At 37.8% G+C, this 16,573-nt stretch overlaps 2 protein-coding genes across 2 annotated transcripts in view; one reads left to right on the top strand and one right to left on the bottom strand.

Annotated features, from left to right (window-relative positions):
- Positions 1 to 2,710, top strand: part of LOC112573859 (orexin receptor type 2-like) — a 96,192-nt gene extending 93,482 nt beyond the window's left edge. The window contains exon 9 of the mRNA XM_025254505.1: positions 231 to 2,710. Within this exon, the coding sequence (XP_025110290.1) occupies positions 231 to 397 (167 nt within the window). The 3' untranslated portion in view covers positions 398 to 2,710. The remainder of the gene's footprint in view (positions 1 to 230) is intronic.
- A 6,626-nt stretch (positions 2,711 to 9,336) lies between these two features.
- Positions 9,337 to 16,382, bottom strand: LOC112573766 (something about silencing protein 10-like). Its single transcript, XM_025254357.1, has 16 exons — positions 16,372 to 16,382; positions 15,912 to 15,996; positions 15,701 to 15,745; positions 15,384 to 15,434; positions 14,874 to 15,015; positions 13,846 to 13,943; positions 13,551 to 13,676; positions 13,274 to 13,358; positions 12,139 to 12,225; positions 11,869 to 11,924; positions 11,421 to 11,530; positions 11,055 to 11,151; positions 10,489 to 10,622; positions 10,100 to 10,190; positions 9,662 to 9,769; positions 9,337 to 9,444 (listed from the first exon to the last, which is right to left on the bottom strand). The coding sequence occupies exons 1-16, from the start codon at positions 16,380 to 16,382 to the stop codon at positions 9,358 to 9,360; spliced, it is 1,413 nt and encodes a 470-aa protein (XP_025110142.1). The 3' UTR covers positions 9,337 to 9,357.
- Between the last annotated feature and the right edge of the window lie 191 nt (positions 16,383 to 16,573).

Raw genomic sequence — 16,573 nt, 5'->3', positions numbered from 1 at the left:
ATCATCGTCTATTCCAGCAGGAATGGCAATGAACAATTTTTCACCTGAAATACATTATGTGTCACAGACTATTGGTGATAGAGTTACCTTTGGTGCAGTTTTATTTTTTGTCTCTTTTTTTCATTTCGTATGTTGTTTTAAATTAGCACATTAAACCAAACAAAAGTTTATTTGCTGTCTTCTCGCACATCATTTTAAACTCTCATTTTAAACTTTCTTCTCTGTAACAGCCAAGTTCCGGAAGGAGTTCAAGGTAGCCTGCTTCTGTTGTTTTTATTACGGGTTCCGGAAGCGCCCTTTTCGCAGGCGCGACCACACCTTCACCATGACCTTCTCCCACAGCAACTACAGCAACTGCCACACAGAAGAAGTCACCCTGACAAGCCTCAAAGACTGAGCTCTCGTCTGCAACGTCCGAGATCTCCCGAGATGGATGAACGGCTTCTCGGGAAGGACGAGGACCACATGGCGAAGCAGGAGAAAAAGGAGAGAGAGAAAACAGAGGGAGAGGCGGAAAACGAAGAGCTGATTAGAATGGTGGAAGTGGAGGTCACAGTTCATAATGTCATGAACGAAGCCAATGAAGAAGCCCTTGAAGTTCTGTGACCTAACCTCGTGAGTTCATTCCGTTCAGGACGAATACCAGGAGACATATTACGATGTTAATAGCGACTTTAAACTGTTGCAGGCGCAGAACAATGATTTGAATCAAGTTTGAATGTTTTAGAAACTTGACACGAAACACACTGGGTACTTACTACCCTTGGAGATTCCCAGTAAACAATTAAATAATTATTACAAAAGAAAAAACACAGTACTGTAAAACAAACATACCAGTGTAATCCGACAGAGTTCATATTGCTAACAGCGTCCATAATTTGTGACCTAACCGTTTGCTGGCGACACAACGACCCAATCAAAGATGGATTGAGAAGAAACTTGAGCATGCCCGGATTTTGCTGTGAAAGTGCAATAGTGTCTTGTCAGGAGAAATATTCAAAGAAGATACAGGCAGCTGGATGCCGAAATTCCTGCTTGGGTTCAATTTTCCTTTCCGGAGGCATTCTTGGCTCCTGTTCTCCATTTTTTAATTTCTGTGAACGCAGAACAAAAGAAAGGAGACTAGTTGCAGCAATCCGAACATTGGCGCAGTGACAGTATCGTACGAAGGTAAGAAATGTGTGACTGCTTCACAATCCCAGACTTCATTAGCCCTTATCTCTTCCCCTCAAAAAATAACCCAAAGCAAAAGAGGAAAAAACAACAATTGATGACCTCTGACCTTCTTTGTTACCTCATTTAAGACAAAACTACAGCATCTGAGCAAAGCTGCATGGATGTGTCAAGAGTGACACTTGGTGACACGACCTCATGCAGGCTGCCCAACATGTTTACAACATCGAATGGACGCGGAGTGAAAAGATTATGAATGGGATGTGAGATGCTCTCCCACGGAAGCTGGGAGGTTAGGACATCACGGATATGGAAAGATTCGAGCATGAAGCCAGCGCCATCTACTCTTCTGGAGCTCGTGTAGGAAATGTTGACATCAGTGCGTTTAATTCGAGATTCATCAGATGGAACTTTTTTTGTCTTTTGACCGAATTATACGAGTGACTATTCAAAAATACTTTTCTCTTAAAATAAAAACCGTTTTCACTTGCTGGTACAATGGTAACGCACAAAGGATGTCGTCAGTTGATATTGTGAAAAAAAAAAGCTAGTGCAGACATTTTGTTGTATACCTTTAAGGAAGGTGACATGGAAGAAAAACCTTTCTCCTTGTCTGTTCAATGAGGTGGAGCATGTCTGAATAGTCTATATTGTGCGCAGAACTCAGGACTTTCAAAGACTTCCAGCAGGGATCGCCATGGTGACCCTTGCTGGATCTTAGGAAGTGACGTAGAGCCAGGCGGCAGTGCGCACGCGCACGTGGCTCGCGACTCTTCCCATCAGCCCGCTAACATCCAGCTACATGTATAGTAACAAACCGTGTTTGTTTACATTGTCTGTGTGAAGACTTGTTTATGTTGTTTACGCTGTTCTCGCTGTAACTCAGCGGTGGGAAGGCCGGGGGAGGCTGCGTGAGTGGGTGTAGCATGTGAGGATCGATGGTGATTAACTGGATTTGTTTTATCTCGGAAATAACGGTATTTATCAGCTAAACGTTTTTGTTTGTAATGTCTATCTCCTACTTTCAATCAATGTTTCAGTTTGGGTTTTCCTCCTTTGCAATCATCATCATCATCATCAATCATCATCATCATCATCCCTCTCATTCTCTTTTGTTCTCTTTACCTCTGTGTCTCTGCTTGACACCTCTGCTATCAAGGTTTACAGATGATTTTTGCTTTGTCTGAGAGGCCCAGCGGCTAGAATGTTCGACCTGATGTAAATATCAATAATGTTTGTACAGCTTATTTGACACATTCGGCATGCATTATTCATGTCGACTCACCATCGCCATAGTATTCCTGTTGATGCCGGAGAAGCTAGTCAAAGACAAACAGCTCACTCATGATTTGTACAGAACACAAGGTCTATTTTCTAGCCTGCTTCTCGACCTGTCCTTGTGCAATACAGTGGCCCCTGTCTAGGGGCTAAAGTGTACAAGTGTACAAGTGTACATGTGCTGTGTATAGCTCCTCTCACCAACTGTCCACACACACCCTTCTGTACTCACCATAAACACAAATCTAGTATTTTAAACCCTTCAGTAATCATGGATAATACCTAAACACATTGCATGTGAAGTTTTTCTGTTTGTCTTTCCCTGACGGGTATCGAATGCGGAGTCTCTTTGATGTGTCAACAATTTGTTGTTCTCACTGTTACTGCGTTGTTGTTAGTTATTACAGTATTTTAATGTACAGTTAACTAATATGTGTACAGGTATAGATTATTTTACTAGACTGTGTTATGTGTGCATAACTTTACCAGCTTGATATCGTAGTATTTGTTGGGATTTTCTTATTTTGTTTTTGTTAATGTGGTACACGAGTCATTTGGACTAGTCATTGCAACTGCTTTAAAAGTTTCTTGAATTGTTCATATTACATTGGGTTGTGGTCTTCTGTCCACACCATGTTGATGTTAACTTTAGGGCTGTAGAAATGAAGTAGACATAAGGTTACGACCACCTTGCTAACTTACAGTGTTAAAGTCATGAAGATGGGGTAAGACTACCCCACTGTTAGTTATGGACTGGAAGCGGTGAGGGGACCTGTCATTGGAAGGACCTAGAAGATCGGCAGATAGTCTAGAAGCATCCCCCTTGCTCATGACCCAAAGCTTTGGATGCAGACTGCTTGAAAGGATTTCAAAAGAAGTAAAGTAAGTAAAGTAAGCCAACAGTACTTTCAGACTCTGGTCATTACTAATCCTCACCTTCGCTGGCTGCCCTGTTTAGCCATTATCTCCATCCCCTGAAAAAAAAATTCGTGCTTTAAAGAACAATCATCAATCAACATTGACATCTCTACAGCAATGGTGTCCTCGTTGTTGATTTGAGTTGTTAGTTATCATCAATCGTCGAAGACGAAAGAACAGATGCTATTTCTCCCACCCAACCCTTTGCACTTTCACTCATGCCGAACTAGAAAAGAAAAAATACTACAAAATGAAGGATGTCGAGTACACAACAGGCTGTTCTAGTTTACCTCCTGATAATCAGAAAAAAAAAGAGACATCTGTTTTATCACTCAGTAGTGTGTGTGTTTATTTACACATCACTAGGCGTTCGCTAACTTGACTGTTGCAGTCTGCATAAAGCATCATGTGCAATAAATATTCTCACGCTTGGTTGACCCTCCGCTCCGCTTCGTTGCGTATTGTGATAAATAAAACGCTGTAGGTGTATCGTCAACAATTAACCAAGCTTTTCCTCTTTCGATGACCTCGTCATCTCTCTTCTGTCAGTCACCCACTTAAGAAATCTCTGCTTTTTTTTCCCTTTGAATCGATAAATATTTTCAAAATCTAGTTCTCTATTTGTGAGCCATCTTCACATCAAGTCTCCTGCAGCAGTTAAATAACATCTTGAGGACGTTAAAGACCAGGCAGGAAGGGTTATCTCCTCTCCCGCCATCAGATCATTTAGTTTTGTTTTTAAAAACTTTTTTTCTCCTCAAAATCTTGAAGAATCGACGTTCTCGCTTGTGCAAGGAAAGAGATAAAATCATTGATGTCAGACTGACAGGGCAAGCCCTATTATCGTTTTCTTCGAGCTATTTTAGCGAAAGTAATGTTGACAACGTAAGCCTTTCAATTTGCCAATTAGAAGTCAGGGAGTTTGACTCTTTTTATGCAATGTGTCAATCTAATTTTTCATAAAAAGCAGTGGACTCCTGCTTTAGCTTCTGGGAATTAATTACTGTTAAAAAATGAACTCAGCCTCTGGAAAACAGTTTTTGAAAATGGGGCGGCTCTTTAGATACCCAAACAAAAAGGTTACTGATTTTTTTTTTTTTTGTTCGATGGTGTAAATTCTTCAACCGTTTAACAAAACTTTTTCTGTGAAATATATTGTTCCTCTTGTAATGGTTCTGCTGAACTCTACTCTACAATGAAGAATGTTGCTTCAAGGTTAGGAGAAAATTTTGCTTTCTGAGATCAGTGACTGCAAAAATGAAGAAAATATTTACTGGAAACATAAAGTATGCTAAAACTGTCTAAAATGTCTGGTTTTCTACGCTTTACCAATTCTCTCTTTTCATAAATATGTTCAGAGTGCTTACCTTATACCACGCTGTTGTTCCAGTTCATAATAAAACGTCTCCTGCCTTCAAATAAAGTATTGAGAAATAACCGCCAGTATGGTTTTTTTTTCCCAAGCCAGCGAAGTGGAAATGTTGAAGGTATTTTTTTTATAATTTTCATAACTCACGAACTTTAATCTCTCCTTGTTAAATAACATAAATATGGACAGTCATCTAAAAAATGAAAAAAAAATCGTTTGCAAGAAGTATTGGATTGTGCCTTCCTCCTCCCAATGGTAAGTGTGTGTGTGGAATGGGTATTTTAAACCAATCTCAGATAATAGAAAAAAATCATTCTCCAGCGGAGATGTGAATCAATAACTGATGGTCTTCGCCCACTCGGAAGACAAATCTTCATAAACATGTGCAATACTGTAGGGAGCGATAGAGAGAGAGAGAAAATATAGAATTGTCCCATTCACCACACACACACTTCCACAACCTCACACACACACACACACTCAGATGCACGTAATTTATTGTGCATGGTATCACACACACACACACACAAAAATGTGTGGATTCAGCTGTAAACCTCCATCCTGAGATCCTGACGGTTCGAAATTTCTATTCAAAAGCCGGCTCGACGTCTTGAGCCTCACGTTATTACCAGCTCGGCCATATTGGCTTCACTGCCAGGAGCATCTCCGCCATTACTGGTATGTCGCCAGTGGTCTGCCCCTGATTCGAACCAGCGATGAACTCCCCTGGACAAATTACGACGCGACGCCGAGGTCAAAAACCTCAACTTATGAACCATTGACTTGCGATTCGATCAACAGGAAAGTCCATTCATGGTGTACTCCAAAGACCTGGAGCAACAACCCGAAAAAAAAGAACATTTTCCCCAGAGAGAACTACATTCCTTTACTGTTACTGGCGAACCGAAGAATTATAAAGAGGTGGGGGTTTGTGAACCTGCTACGTGCCACCCTGACACAGATGTTGGTGATGAAGTTTTAAGCCTCCCCCTCTTCTGCTTTCCTCGAGAGAAAGAGCGAGGAAAGAGGGAGTGAGAGCTGGGGGAGGGGACATTTTACGAATATTGTGGCTAGGGAATTGGGGAGATGGGGTAGAAGTGGGTTTTAGCAGTGAAATATATGTCTGCTTTTAGTTTCGTCACCTAATCTTTCCTGCTTGACAGACAGTTGGCAAGATGGATGAGGTGCCAGACTTGCTAGTTAAAATTCCCACCTGTTGTGTTAACGTCACGGCTGACTGCGGTCACAGGCGTGACCGGCCTTCCAAAGCCTGCAGTGTGTTCCGAGCTCATCGTATACCTTCCAAGAGCTTATGAGCATGCACATATATTAATGTACAAACATCATAGCAATAGAAAAGGGAAGTAAGAGAGTACACGAGTAAGAGAAAGAATGAATGAACGCAGATTCCATCTTCACCGGTAAGAAATAGTCCATGCATCATCTAGTCAAAGACAACACAACCAGACGACTCACTCTTTTACCTGAACAACGACAGCAAAGCCACACAACTCAAAACTTGTGTTGAAAGAATGAAAAAAATGAAAGCTCCCTTCTACGAAACCTTCAGGTTAACTGATCGATGACAATAACGGATGAAACGACGAAGAAGCGTTTTCGACTTAGCTGGACTAGAAACGGACTTCAACAAGGGGAGGACAGCAGGAGCCATCTTTCCTAGACGTCACGTGATATCACAGACGATGAACTTCAGCTGCCCTCTTCCAGCTTTTCGTCTCCAAGTCGATGCTGTTACACTAGTCTTTCTTTCCATCATTAATCAGACGTGAAGAAGGGCTTCCGTTTCCGTTGTGTGACGTCACAGCTGAGGGAGACTGTGTTTAATGAAGTGTGGAGACACAGATGTTTGTGTACTGTTCCAGAAGACTGCATAAATACTTGTTTTGGAAAGCAGTGACGACCATCTTGAAGCGATATAAGATAAATTGACTGGAATGGAGAACGCGCTGCAGGTTGTTGTGCACACATAACTGCAGCAACAGTACTTTCCAACAGCAGTCAACGAGCAGTACAATAATTTTTTTAACTCGAATTTTGTTTAAGAATTTATTGGCCACATTAGGGGAGACAGGTAACTGCTACTCTAAAGGCTATCTTCCCTAGTTATAGAAAGGGAATAAATTCATCAAGTATAACAAAATTCAAACATGGAATAGTTCCTTTCTCTGGATGATTAAAAAAATATATATATAGGGTAAAAGACAACCATTTAGAGGCATGCATGACCGTTTGTATGTTTGCTGTTAAATTCCCGAGAGAGTCACAATGTCCAAGTACTGGTCAGTTTAAAAATACAGGGATGCGAAAGCATTGTGCTGATGGTCTCAGTGTTTTTGTGCTTTTCGTGTGATGTTCATACTGGTGACAAGAATGTGACGGGGTGTATACTAAGGCTGTCAGTCAGACAGACAGACAGGCGGATGCTCGGTTAACAACCGTCACGTTGTGAGGATACTCGACCCTCTGATTCACTAAAATGCAATGTCAAATCATTTCCTTCAGAGTGATAACACAGAAGGATGAAACCTCAAGCGCCAAGGAAAAGACGCCCAGAAAGGAAGACGCAAAAGCATCAGGAGACATTATCTTTGGAGACTGAAGCCGAGAAGCGTTTGCGATTGAAAGAGCTCCGTGATATTAAAAAAACAAAAAACCTAAAATTTTAAAAAATAAGTAAAAAATATTTTTTAAAAATACTCTTTTCTGCACTAAATAACTTCTTAGGTCTCAGGATTTTTTTAAATACATATAACTTAAAATATGAAAGTTCTATGTATTATAGAAAATCCTGATCCTTAGGAAAAGGTTATTTAACCCTTTTTAGTGCATTTTAAATAAAAGTGGGTTTTTTTTTTTTTCATAATTAGATGCGCGAAGAATAAGCTGCTCATATGAAAAGAATAGTGAAACAGCTGTTTGAGTCTGTAAAATATGTTTATTATTAGAAAGTTCCAATAGGGAGAGCATACAGTAACAAAACCTTTTATCCTGAAGCACAATTTTCTGTTTGTGGTTGTGCAGTGTAAAGTACATTAATCATAATAATCATGACTATTTAGTACACACATGTACCTCCTCGTGATGAAGGAGTTCATGGCATCTACACACACGCATATGGCTATGCACAAATAAACTAATAAAACCAAGCAAAATTTTACCAACCAAAGCTTTCTCCTCCTTCGGAAATCCACTGAGGTTCACAGCAAATGTCGACGATCATGATTTTTATTGTGAGAGCTGATGTGGTCGAAGAACTTACTCTTATCAACAGCCGACATCAAACCGGATGTGATCTACCATCGGCTTGGGGGTTAAAGGTCACATTATGCATAATTCTCCCAAATCGTCCATATAGCTGCCCCCGACGAGAAGCACAGCGTCTGCCCCGTCATGTACTCGTAGGGGTCCTGTCTGTTCCGTAATGGACGTTCCTTGCTTGTCCCTCAAAATTTATGTTGCCTGATCAAATCATTTTAAGGGCCGGATGTTCCCCACACCTCTATATGGCATTCACAGAATCCCAACGGAAAACAGCCGTTGCGTTCTCAGCTTTTGTTCACAAATATCCCTGGACTGCTGACAGACGATTTTTTTCCATTTAACTGCTAAAACGAGGCATTAGACGACAAATCTTCCAGTTTATTCCATTCTTTTGTTTAGGCTCGCCGAGACTAACAGCGGATCACTTCGCAAGAGGCTAAGTCTTGGTCTTGGCAGACAGACAGCAGTCCACCTATACATGTCCGTGTTTTGTTGTTATTGACAGCACGAGACTGTTTAAGTTTTAATGGAAACTGCATGTGTGATTGGTGATTATCTAAAAATAGTGGCTGTCGTTAATTAATCAATGTACCTCGTGCAATCCCAAGAGGCAAATAAATTTTTATCTTTTACGCGGTCACACGCGGCGTTCCCTGGTCAACCCGGAGCGTTCGTCTGTACGGATGCCTCAACAGTTTGATGCTAACCGTTAACCCAGTCGTAACGCCATGATGGTATATTCGCATCAAAAGCTGATAATAACAAGCTATGCTTACCCGATGACAAACAATACAAAGGACGTCAAAGACAGAGTATAGAAAAAGTTGATGATCGTGAGAAGAATAAAGACGTTTCTTCTGTCACAGGGTTAAAGAAAAAGCTGATGATTATGGGAAGTAAACAGCTGATGGGTACAGTTCATACGTTCTTTTTTCTCATATGCGTTGCGATGTTATTTTGTTGTTTCTAAAACTTTGAAAAGGTGCCAGGCAGTGTTTTATTCAGGGTGGAATCTAAACATATGCTTCTAAAGTTAACGACCAAATGTCCTATTCATCTTATTGACGCTTGGTGGTTGTGCTGTGTAATCATTAACTGTCCTAGACTTCTTGAACTTTAGAAAATAACACTATCTCCTTTGATGGTTTATTTTCCTTTTGTATGCTCATTGCTTAAATATCTATTTGAAAGGGTTATTTTCATTTTATTATTGAGAAATGAAATATGTGTATATACACAGAAAAAAGAACCTAAGCTTAAAGCTTTGGACACAACACACATACTACACTTGTGAACTTTTCTAATGACACGCTCAGTCACATTAGGCAATAGCAATTTTATTTCATCTTTCTGCTGCGGATAATACCCGCACGTATGCCAGCATGCTCTCCATCGTAGTAACCCTTTGGCCTAATTTTCTGCACCTGAATTAGAAACAAAAATTGTTAAATGAAGAAACATGCACAGCAAACGAACATTTGCAAGGATGGTTGAATTATATCTCAAGCTTCAGTTAAAATTTTCATATTTTCATGTAGACAGCACAGTATATTAGTATTATATATTAGTAATTAAACTGACACTGTTAATTACCTCAATTCCATAATACATTACAATCTCTTTTTAGTAGTAGTTACATACCTGAACCTTGTGACGAATATTTGCCTTTCTATACTTCATTCTGTGTTTAACACGAGGATTACGAAGTTCCTTCTTCTTATATGTTGTAATACCCTTGTTCTTCTCAATCTGTGATCAAAAAGAAAAACCAGTGAAGATTCTAAACACACTTGTGTTAAATGCATTAACTCTAAATGCATCTGAAAAGAATAACTGAAATCCTAAATTTTGGTAAAAAATGAGACAGAATTCATCCTTGAACCCCTAACCCTAACCCTTCATATCTTCAATAAGCATGAACATAGTAGTTAGTTCACAACTAACCAAACTAACCTTCCTAATAAAAACAAAAACAGAACAAAAAAGACTAGATTAACAATGAAGTCTGGGAATGAAAGAAAATCTTATTGTGTCAAAATACCTAATGTGCAATACAATTAAGATTTTCAAATGACGCACCTGGTAAGTGATTCCTCTCTTTCCATCTTCTTGATCTTCCATTTCAATGTCCTCTTCATTATCTTCCATGGCTGGCACAGGGCTCTCATTGCTACAAGAACAAACAGCACGCGTATAAGCTTTCTATTTCATACCAAAAGAGAGGAAAACAAAACTTTACCAATAACAGTAAAGCCTGATGAATGAATTTGTCATGTGCATTTTATAATTTCAGTTTGGTCTTCCTAAAAAAAAAACCACAAACCACAAAGATATATAAGAACAGGCTCAAGATACTGCTAATAAAAACATGCTTAATGTCCCAAGTATCTATCTCCTGTTGAAGGAACTCTAAAGTGTGCTTCATCTTCATTGTCATTATTTTTATTATAATTTTAGTGCCCTCCTACCTTATAGAAACAATTTTACGCTTCTTTTGAGGACGCACTGACAAGTCAACATCTTCACCCTGCTTCAACTTCTCAAGCAGCTTTTCTATATCACCTGCTACTTGGTCGTCCAATGGCTCCATCATCTTAGCAAGCTAGATAGAAAAAGCAGCGTCAATTGTAAAGCCACAATAGTTCTTATGAAAGGTTTAGACCCATGACTGGCACCATCAAATTCGCAGACTTGGACAATCATATACAGTGACCACTTAAATGCCAGCAACCATGAAATTTATCTCCAAGTTGCTAAGAAAACAGGTATCTGCACTTGATTCTTCTTAAAATGCTTCAGCAAAACTCTAAAATTGACCTAAAATCTAACTCCTGATGTACATGAAAGTCATAGGCTTTGGGCATATGCTAATGAAATGTTGCCTAACCATCTCATGGCCCAGATTTTAATACAAGCCAAAGAAATGGTATGCACACAAATCTGGATGTATAGTTATGAGCTAAAAATTTATAATGATTAATCTGTGTAGGTCTAAGCATACTTCTAACAAGACTAATGCAGGAATAATGCTTACCTGTCTGAACTGAGCCAGTCTTTTCATCACAGGATGATCATGAACAGGTGTGCGCTTGGCCATAAGATACATATAGAAGCAACCATTTGTGAGATACCTGCCAGCAAAGTGCATAATAAAAATGTAGTCCTTTTCTGAAGCTTAAAAGGATTGGTTCTGTGTGACAAAAAATTGCTACCTCAAAAAAATTTCGATCTTAAAAACCTAAACACACACAAATTTAAAAAGCCTCTCACTGGTTGGTTGTTTGCACTTGACAACAACATCAAATCTTACTGGACTACCAACATCACAGCAATCATGTATAAATCGTAAAAATAATTAACTTGTGCAAAGCATTTTAACAACAATCGAAGGATGTCTCACCCCATCAGGATGTGGAACTTGGAACGAACATAATCTGCTTCGTTGTCCACAATCTTGCCAGATTTCACTAGCTCCATCAACGGCAAGACTTTTTCTTTCAGTTCAAGCATCTATTTTTGTGCACACATATATTAGTGACAACAAATCAAACAAGTTTTCAAATAATAAAATCTATACAGAAATATAGGATCAATCAAAAAGAAAAAAAAATTATTTACAAAGAAATCTTTAACTCCCCTATATGTTCAAGTACTGAGCATGTTTTGCTGTTCACAACATTTTTGAGCTGAAAACTGATTATGTCTTAACACACGCCTGGAAATTTGATTCGGCTAAAAGTATTTTAAGGTAATAATTTCAAGCAATTCAGTTCAGTTTTATTAAAATCAGCTTAGAAAGCAAAGCTTTGTGCATCAAAAAAAAATTTCAATAATTTTTTTAATCTGACCTTTTCTCTGAAATCCTTGACCAGTGGAAAGAATTCTGGGATGTCTTTTTCAGAAGCTGAAAAGTCCACAAAAAGTCAAAAGTGTTTTAAAAAGTGCACTTACTTATTTTTCTATATGTATTTAAGTTTTCTTTTTTGAGGGTCAACTAAAGATTTAAGACAACCCAAGACAATCTCATGCTCTATATAAATACAAAGGCAAACAGATGCAGACAATCATGATTTAAACAATTATGTAGAATTTAATGATGAGATTGACACTGTGTATACCTCCAATTCCTCCTTTCTGGACATCTTTGAAAAATCCACCTTGACTTTTGTAACATCTTTCACTTCTTCTGATTGCTCTTTTCCTGACTGCAAGCCAAAACAAATACTATGAGCACAAACAGAACATGCCATTTCTTCTTTAGTACAATAATTCAAAAACATGCTGTTGTAGGCATATCAAAACTGATTATGATTATGCCAAACTGTCTGAAAACAATTTATTTTTTTACCTATTTCTAAAACATAAACTAAGGGAGGTAGCTGCCGATAGAACATACGGCATCAGTTATATGCAACTACCTTCGTTGGCAGAATTTTCTAGACCTAGTCACTACCTTTCAAAAATGGCGTCAGAGATCAGGCACTTTGCCGCTTCTCAGCGCTTTTGCACTCATCATGTTAGAACATATACAACACTAATCTGTGTGCTTAGATTCTTCATGGATCTTTCCAGGTGTATTTCTGACATAGGACATTTTAACTAGGTTTTCAACAAGATATGTAGGTGGCTTGAATCTTGAAATATTTCTATGTGTGACTGAATATGTTATACATATATGTATCATGAAAAAAATTTCAAATAATCTTTAATAATAATTAAAAAAACTCCGCAAACTATGATAGCTGTTCAGAAAAAAGAGGGTGGGAGTAAAGTTCCACAGGAAAGTAGCCTAGCCTTGGATCTGCACACTGGACTAGGCTGTGCAGCATCTTCAAGTGACTGTACTGTAATAATATATAAAAATAGGATTTGTGGTGATAGGACCCAAATTGGTGTGATAGCCAACTCCAAAAGAACTTTTCTGTATTACACACCTTCCTGTATATCTTAACTATAACAAAAAAACAAGCCTGAAGTGAATTCAGGTAAAAAAATGAATTTGATTAATATATATCTATCTAGAAAAAAACCCATAGCTGTACCTTACTTGGTTATTTGTTTACAATTTTGTGAAAATAACAAAAATTTGTGTCTAAAATATGGCTGGCACTGAAGGGGCATGACTCTAGTGAGTTAATCCTGATGAGAATGCCCAAATACTATCATGACTATGGCCATAGAAGTTCTGATGATGGTTATTGAAGAAATAAACTTGTAATAAAATAGCAGTGTGAAGTGAAAATGTTTGGATACCATCTAGGATTTTATGAACAAGGAGATCTCTAAATAGAGTATGGGAATCTGGTGTAAGCTGTGTGCTGTCTGATGCTAGCAACAGCTTTCCACAAAAGGATATTAATACAGATAAATGCCTTTTGCTGTTATCCGCCACACATAACTTTCTCCTGTGTTCAAGCTATTGGGTAGTCCTAAGAATGGTTTACATATGTGTCTCAACCCCCACCCAGAGATAAATCCAGGACAAGCTTCATATCTTGAAACATTTGATGACAGATACTTGAGACAATACCTGAACCAGCTGTGCAATGCCAAAATCATCTTCGTCAAGCTGAGCTGCTAATCGTTGCTGAATAGCCAGTGATTCTTTTTCTTCCAAGTGCTGCCACGCCCTCCTCATCTTCAGAGCCAGAGAGTTCTGTGTACATTGCAAGTGCAAAATCCACAATACTAATACATGCTTTTGTAAGTTATTTAAAAGCTTTCCAAACCACAGTTTATTTTTAATGCTTTTAAAACTGCCTTGATTCCGTACTTATAACAAATTTTAATAATATTTAAATTAATAAATTAGTCCAGCTTCTCACAAGACAGTTATACATTTGCATACCAATTCTGTTGTCCCGCACATCACCACCTTGAAACCATGAACGTTTTGCACCCCATGCTTTTGCGTCTGGTAAGTCTGTAAAACGAAGAGTAAAGTAGTAATAAAAAAGCAATTAACAAATCCATTGTTGTTTACAAATTAACAAATAACAGTCACAAATGAAACCACACCAGTATTATATCGGATGTCCTTTCATTTGCAACTGAATGATAGTAACTAATTTGATGCTATGATCACACAAAAAAAGCATACAAAATATAAAAAAACTGATCTTGGATGTCAAACTTTTGCAGATTTCTAGTAATTTAATTATAATATAGCATACATTCCTCTTTTTGCCCAAAAAAAAAAAAAAAAAAAATGCATAGCAGCCATATACATGATCAGAAGAACCAAAGTTACATAGGTGCTTAAGGAAAGACATATGCTTATTAATGGAATATTTTTCTATATGAATTATGTCCCCAGACTTTGAACATATCTGCATGAAAGCAAATCACAAGTCTGAGCTTTTTGAAAGATCCTATTACTTAAAATCTAAGTGAATAACATTTTGTTGCATAGATACTTAACACAGAAATAGTCAAACTGTGGCAATACCATCACTAAATTAGTATAACTGGCTGTGCCCATGACAATACTCAGGGCTTCTGCTTACGCAAAAAATTGCGTACAGTACGCATTAAAAGTTCGGAGGACCCCTTCAAGTTTCGTCAAGTCCCTTCAAATTTGGGTCTTAAAATCTGAAAGAAGGGGTCCCTGGAACCCCAAAGAATTTAGCCTTAGCAGAAGCCCTGAATACTGTACAGGAATATTTATGTACATTTCTCACATGACGCATTTTGCCCCTCTAGATCCTTAAGCATTTAAGGTCTTGGTTTAGTTGTTTCTATTCAGGAAGAATGATGCCACTACCATACAAACAGACTTAAACAATACAGTAACAACAATGAAGACAAAAGGAAATACTGCTATTGATCAATTTTAAGAAATACTTAAATTTACCATCGTATTCTTCAGCTTCCTCTTCCAGATCACTGTCTAACTTTTTCTTAAACTTGTTACGGTTGATCTGTCGCAGTTGCTGTTTGTATGCTGCAATGTCTTCATCATCGCTGTCAGAATCTTCGGCTACATTCAGCACTTCCTGGGGAAAAATATCAAAGCATTTCTAATTATAAAACAAGAAACAAAAGCAATCCTTTCAATTAATCCACCTGGTCTATGAAGCAAAAGTGTATATAACAAACAAACACAATCACAGGCATTATAGGTTTTACTGTATTGCAGTCTATTTAAAAGGTCATAGGTCATTTTGCCCAAAGACCATTTGGTCCCTACTATTTTGTCCCACAGCAAAAGTCAATTTGTCTCACCTAGAACTTTTCGGTTCTGGTATGAAATGGACCTAAGTGGAATGCACTGACTTTTGTTGTGGGGTGAAATGACCAGTCCCCATTTAAAAACTAAGAAATTTTCAAAGCATTAAATCCAATTTTGTACTGTTGTTCTTACCTCCTCCTCTGATGAATCTCTATCAAAACCACTTTTATCAGCAAGCAGAATCTGTATCAATTAAAAAATGACATATTGAATAAAGCAGTCACATCAATAACAAGGAATATTAGTAGATCATAATTTATACAAAATACTATTTATAATAATTTCATTTTACAAATGCTTTGACTTTTTGCAGGAATTTTATTCTGCAGATATTGATGGAATCTTTAGCAGAATCTGGATTTTAACTGTGGACATAACTTTCAAAATTTTAAAGTTTTCAATGGACATGTACAAAACACAGAAATATTTAACTGCTAGCATGAATTTACACAGAAAATGGGCCTTTCACTAAGATCAAGCACTGCCATTCGTACCTGAAGCATACAAATATGATATTAACATATGCATGGTAATATTTATGTGCCTATTATTTGAAACCAAATCATCTATGCACATCTTCATATTATTAGGGATATACTACATAATACACAAACATGATAAATCGCTCACATATTCATATATTCTCAGTATAGATAGTACCTTTTCTTTCTGTTTATGGAAGGCATCAATATCATCATCATATTGGTCCGATTCATCCTCCTCAGCACGCGACTTTTTCTTCCCTCTAGAAAACGTTAGAATTATTGCTGCATATTTCACTTCGAGTCCACAAATCTCAGTTTCGAAGTAATTTCGTAACAAGATACAATCTTATCAACAGGTTTTTACGTCTAAACCATAACCATCCCATATACACATTAATGTAAATGTTACTGTCAAAAGACTGAAAATAAATTTCCCAAAGCCAAGTGGCACAATGAGTAAAAAAATCGATTGATTGTGAATAAACAGTTGTATACCCCATACACAAATATCATGCCGTTTTAGTTATTCCAAGAAACGTGGGAAATTAACGTTTTGAATATTATTTAATCATTAATCTGCCAGTGTTAGCATATCAACATTTACTTACAAGTGAGCATACATACACAAGTCTTACCCTTTTTTCATTTTCCTTTAATTAAATCTCAAACATGAACTACCAAGCAGCTACAGTCAACAACCTCTACATCCACGCGGGGGAAGGCTAAAGAGTTATGGCCCTTGAGACAAGAAAAAAAATGTCTTCATGTTTTGTATCAAGAATGGTATAATACTGACACACAACAAATATACTAATAGATTTTTCTTAAATTACCTAA

This window comes from Pomacea canaliculata, linkage group LG10 (genome assembly GCF_003073045.1).
Source record: "Pomacea canaliculata isolate SZHN2017 linkage group LG10, ASM307304v1, whole genome shotgun sequence".
NCBI lineage: Eukaryota > Metazoa > Mollusca > Gastropoda > Architaenioglossa > Ampullariidae > Pomacea > Pomacea canaliculata.
This window is presented reverse-complemented; position numbering and strand designations above follow the sequence as displayed.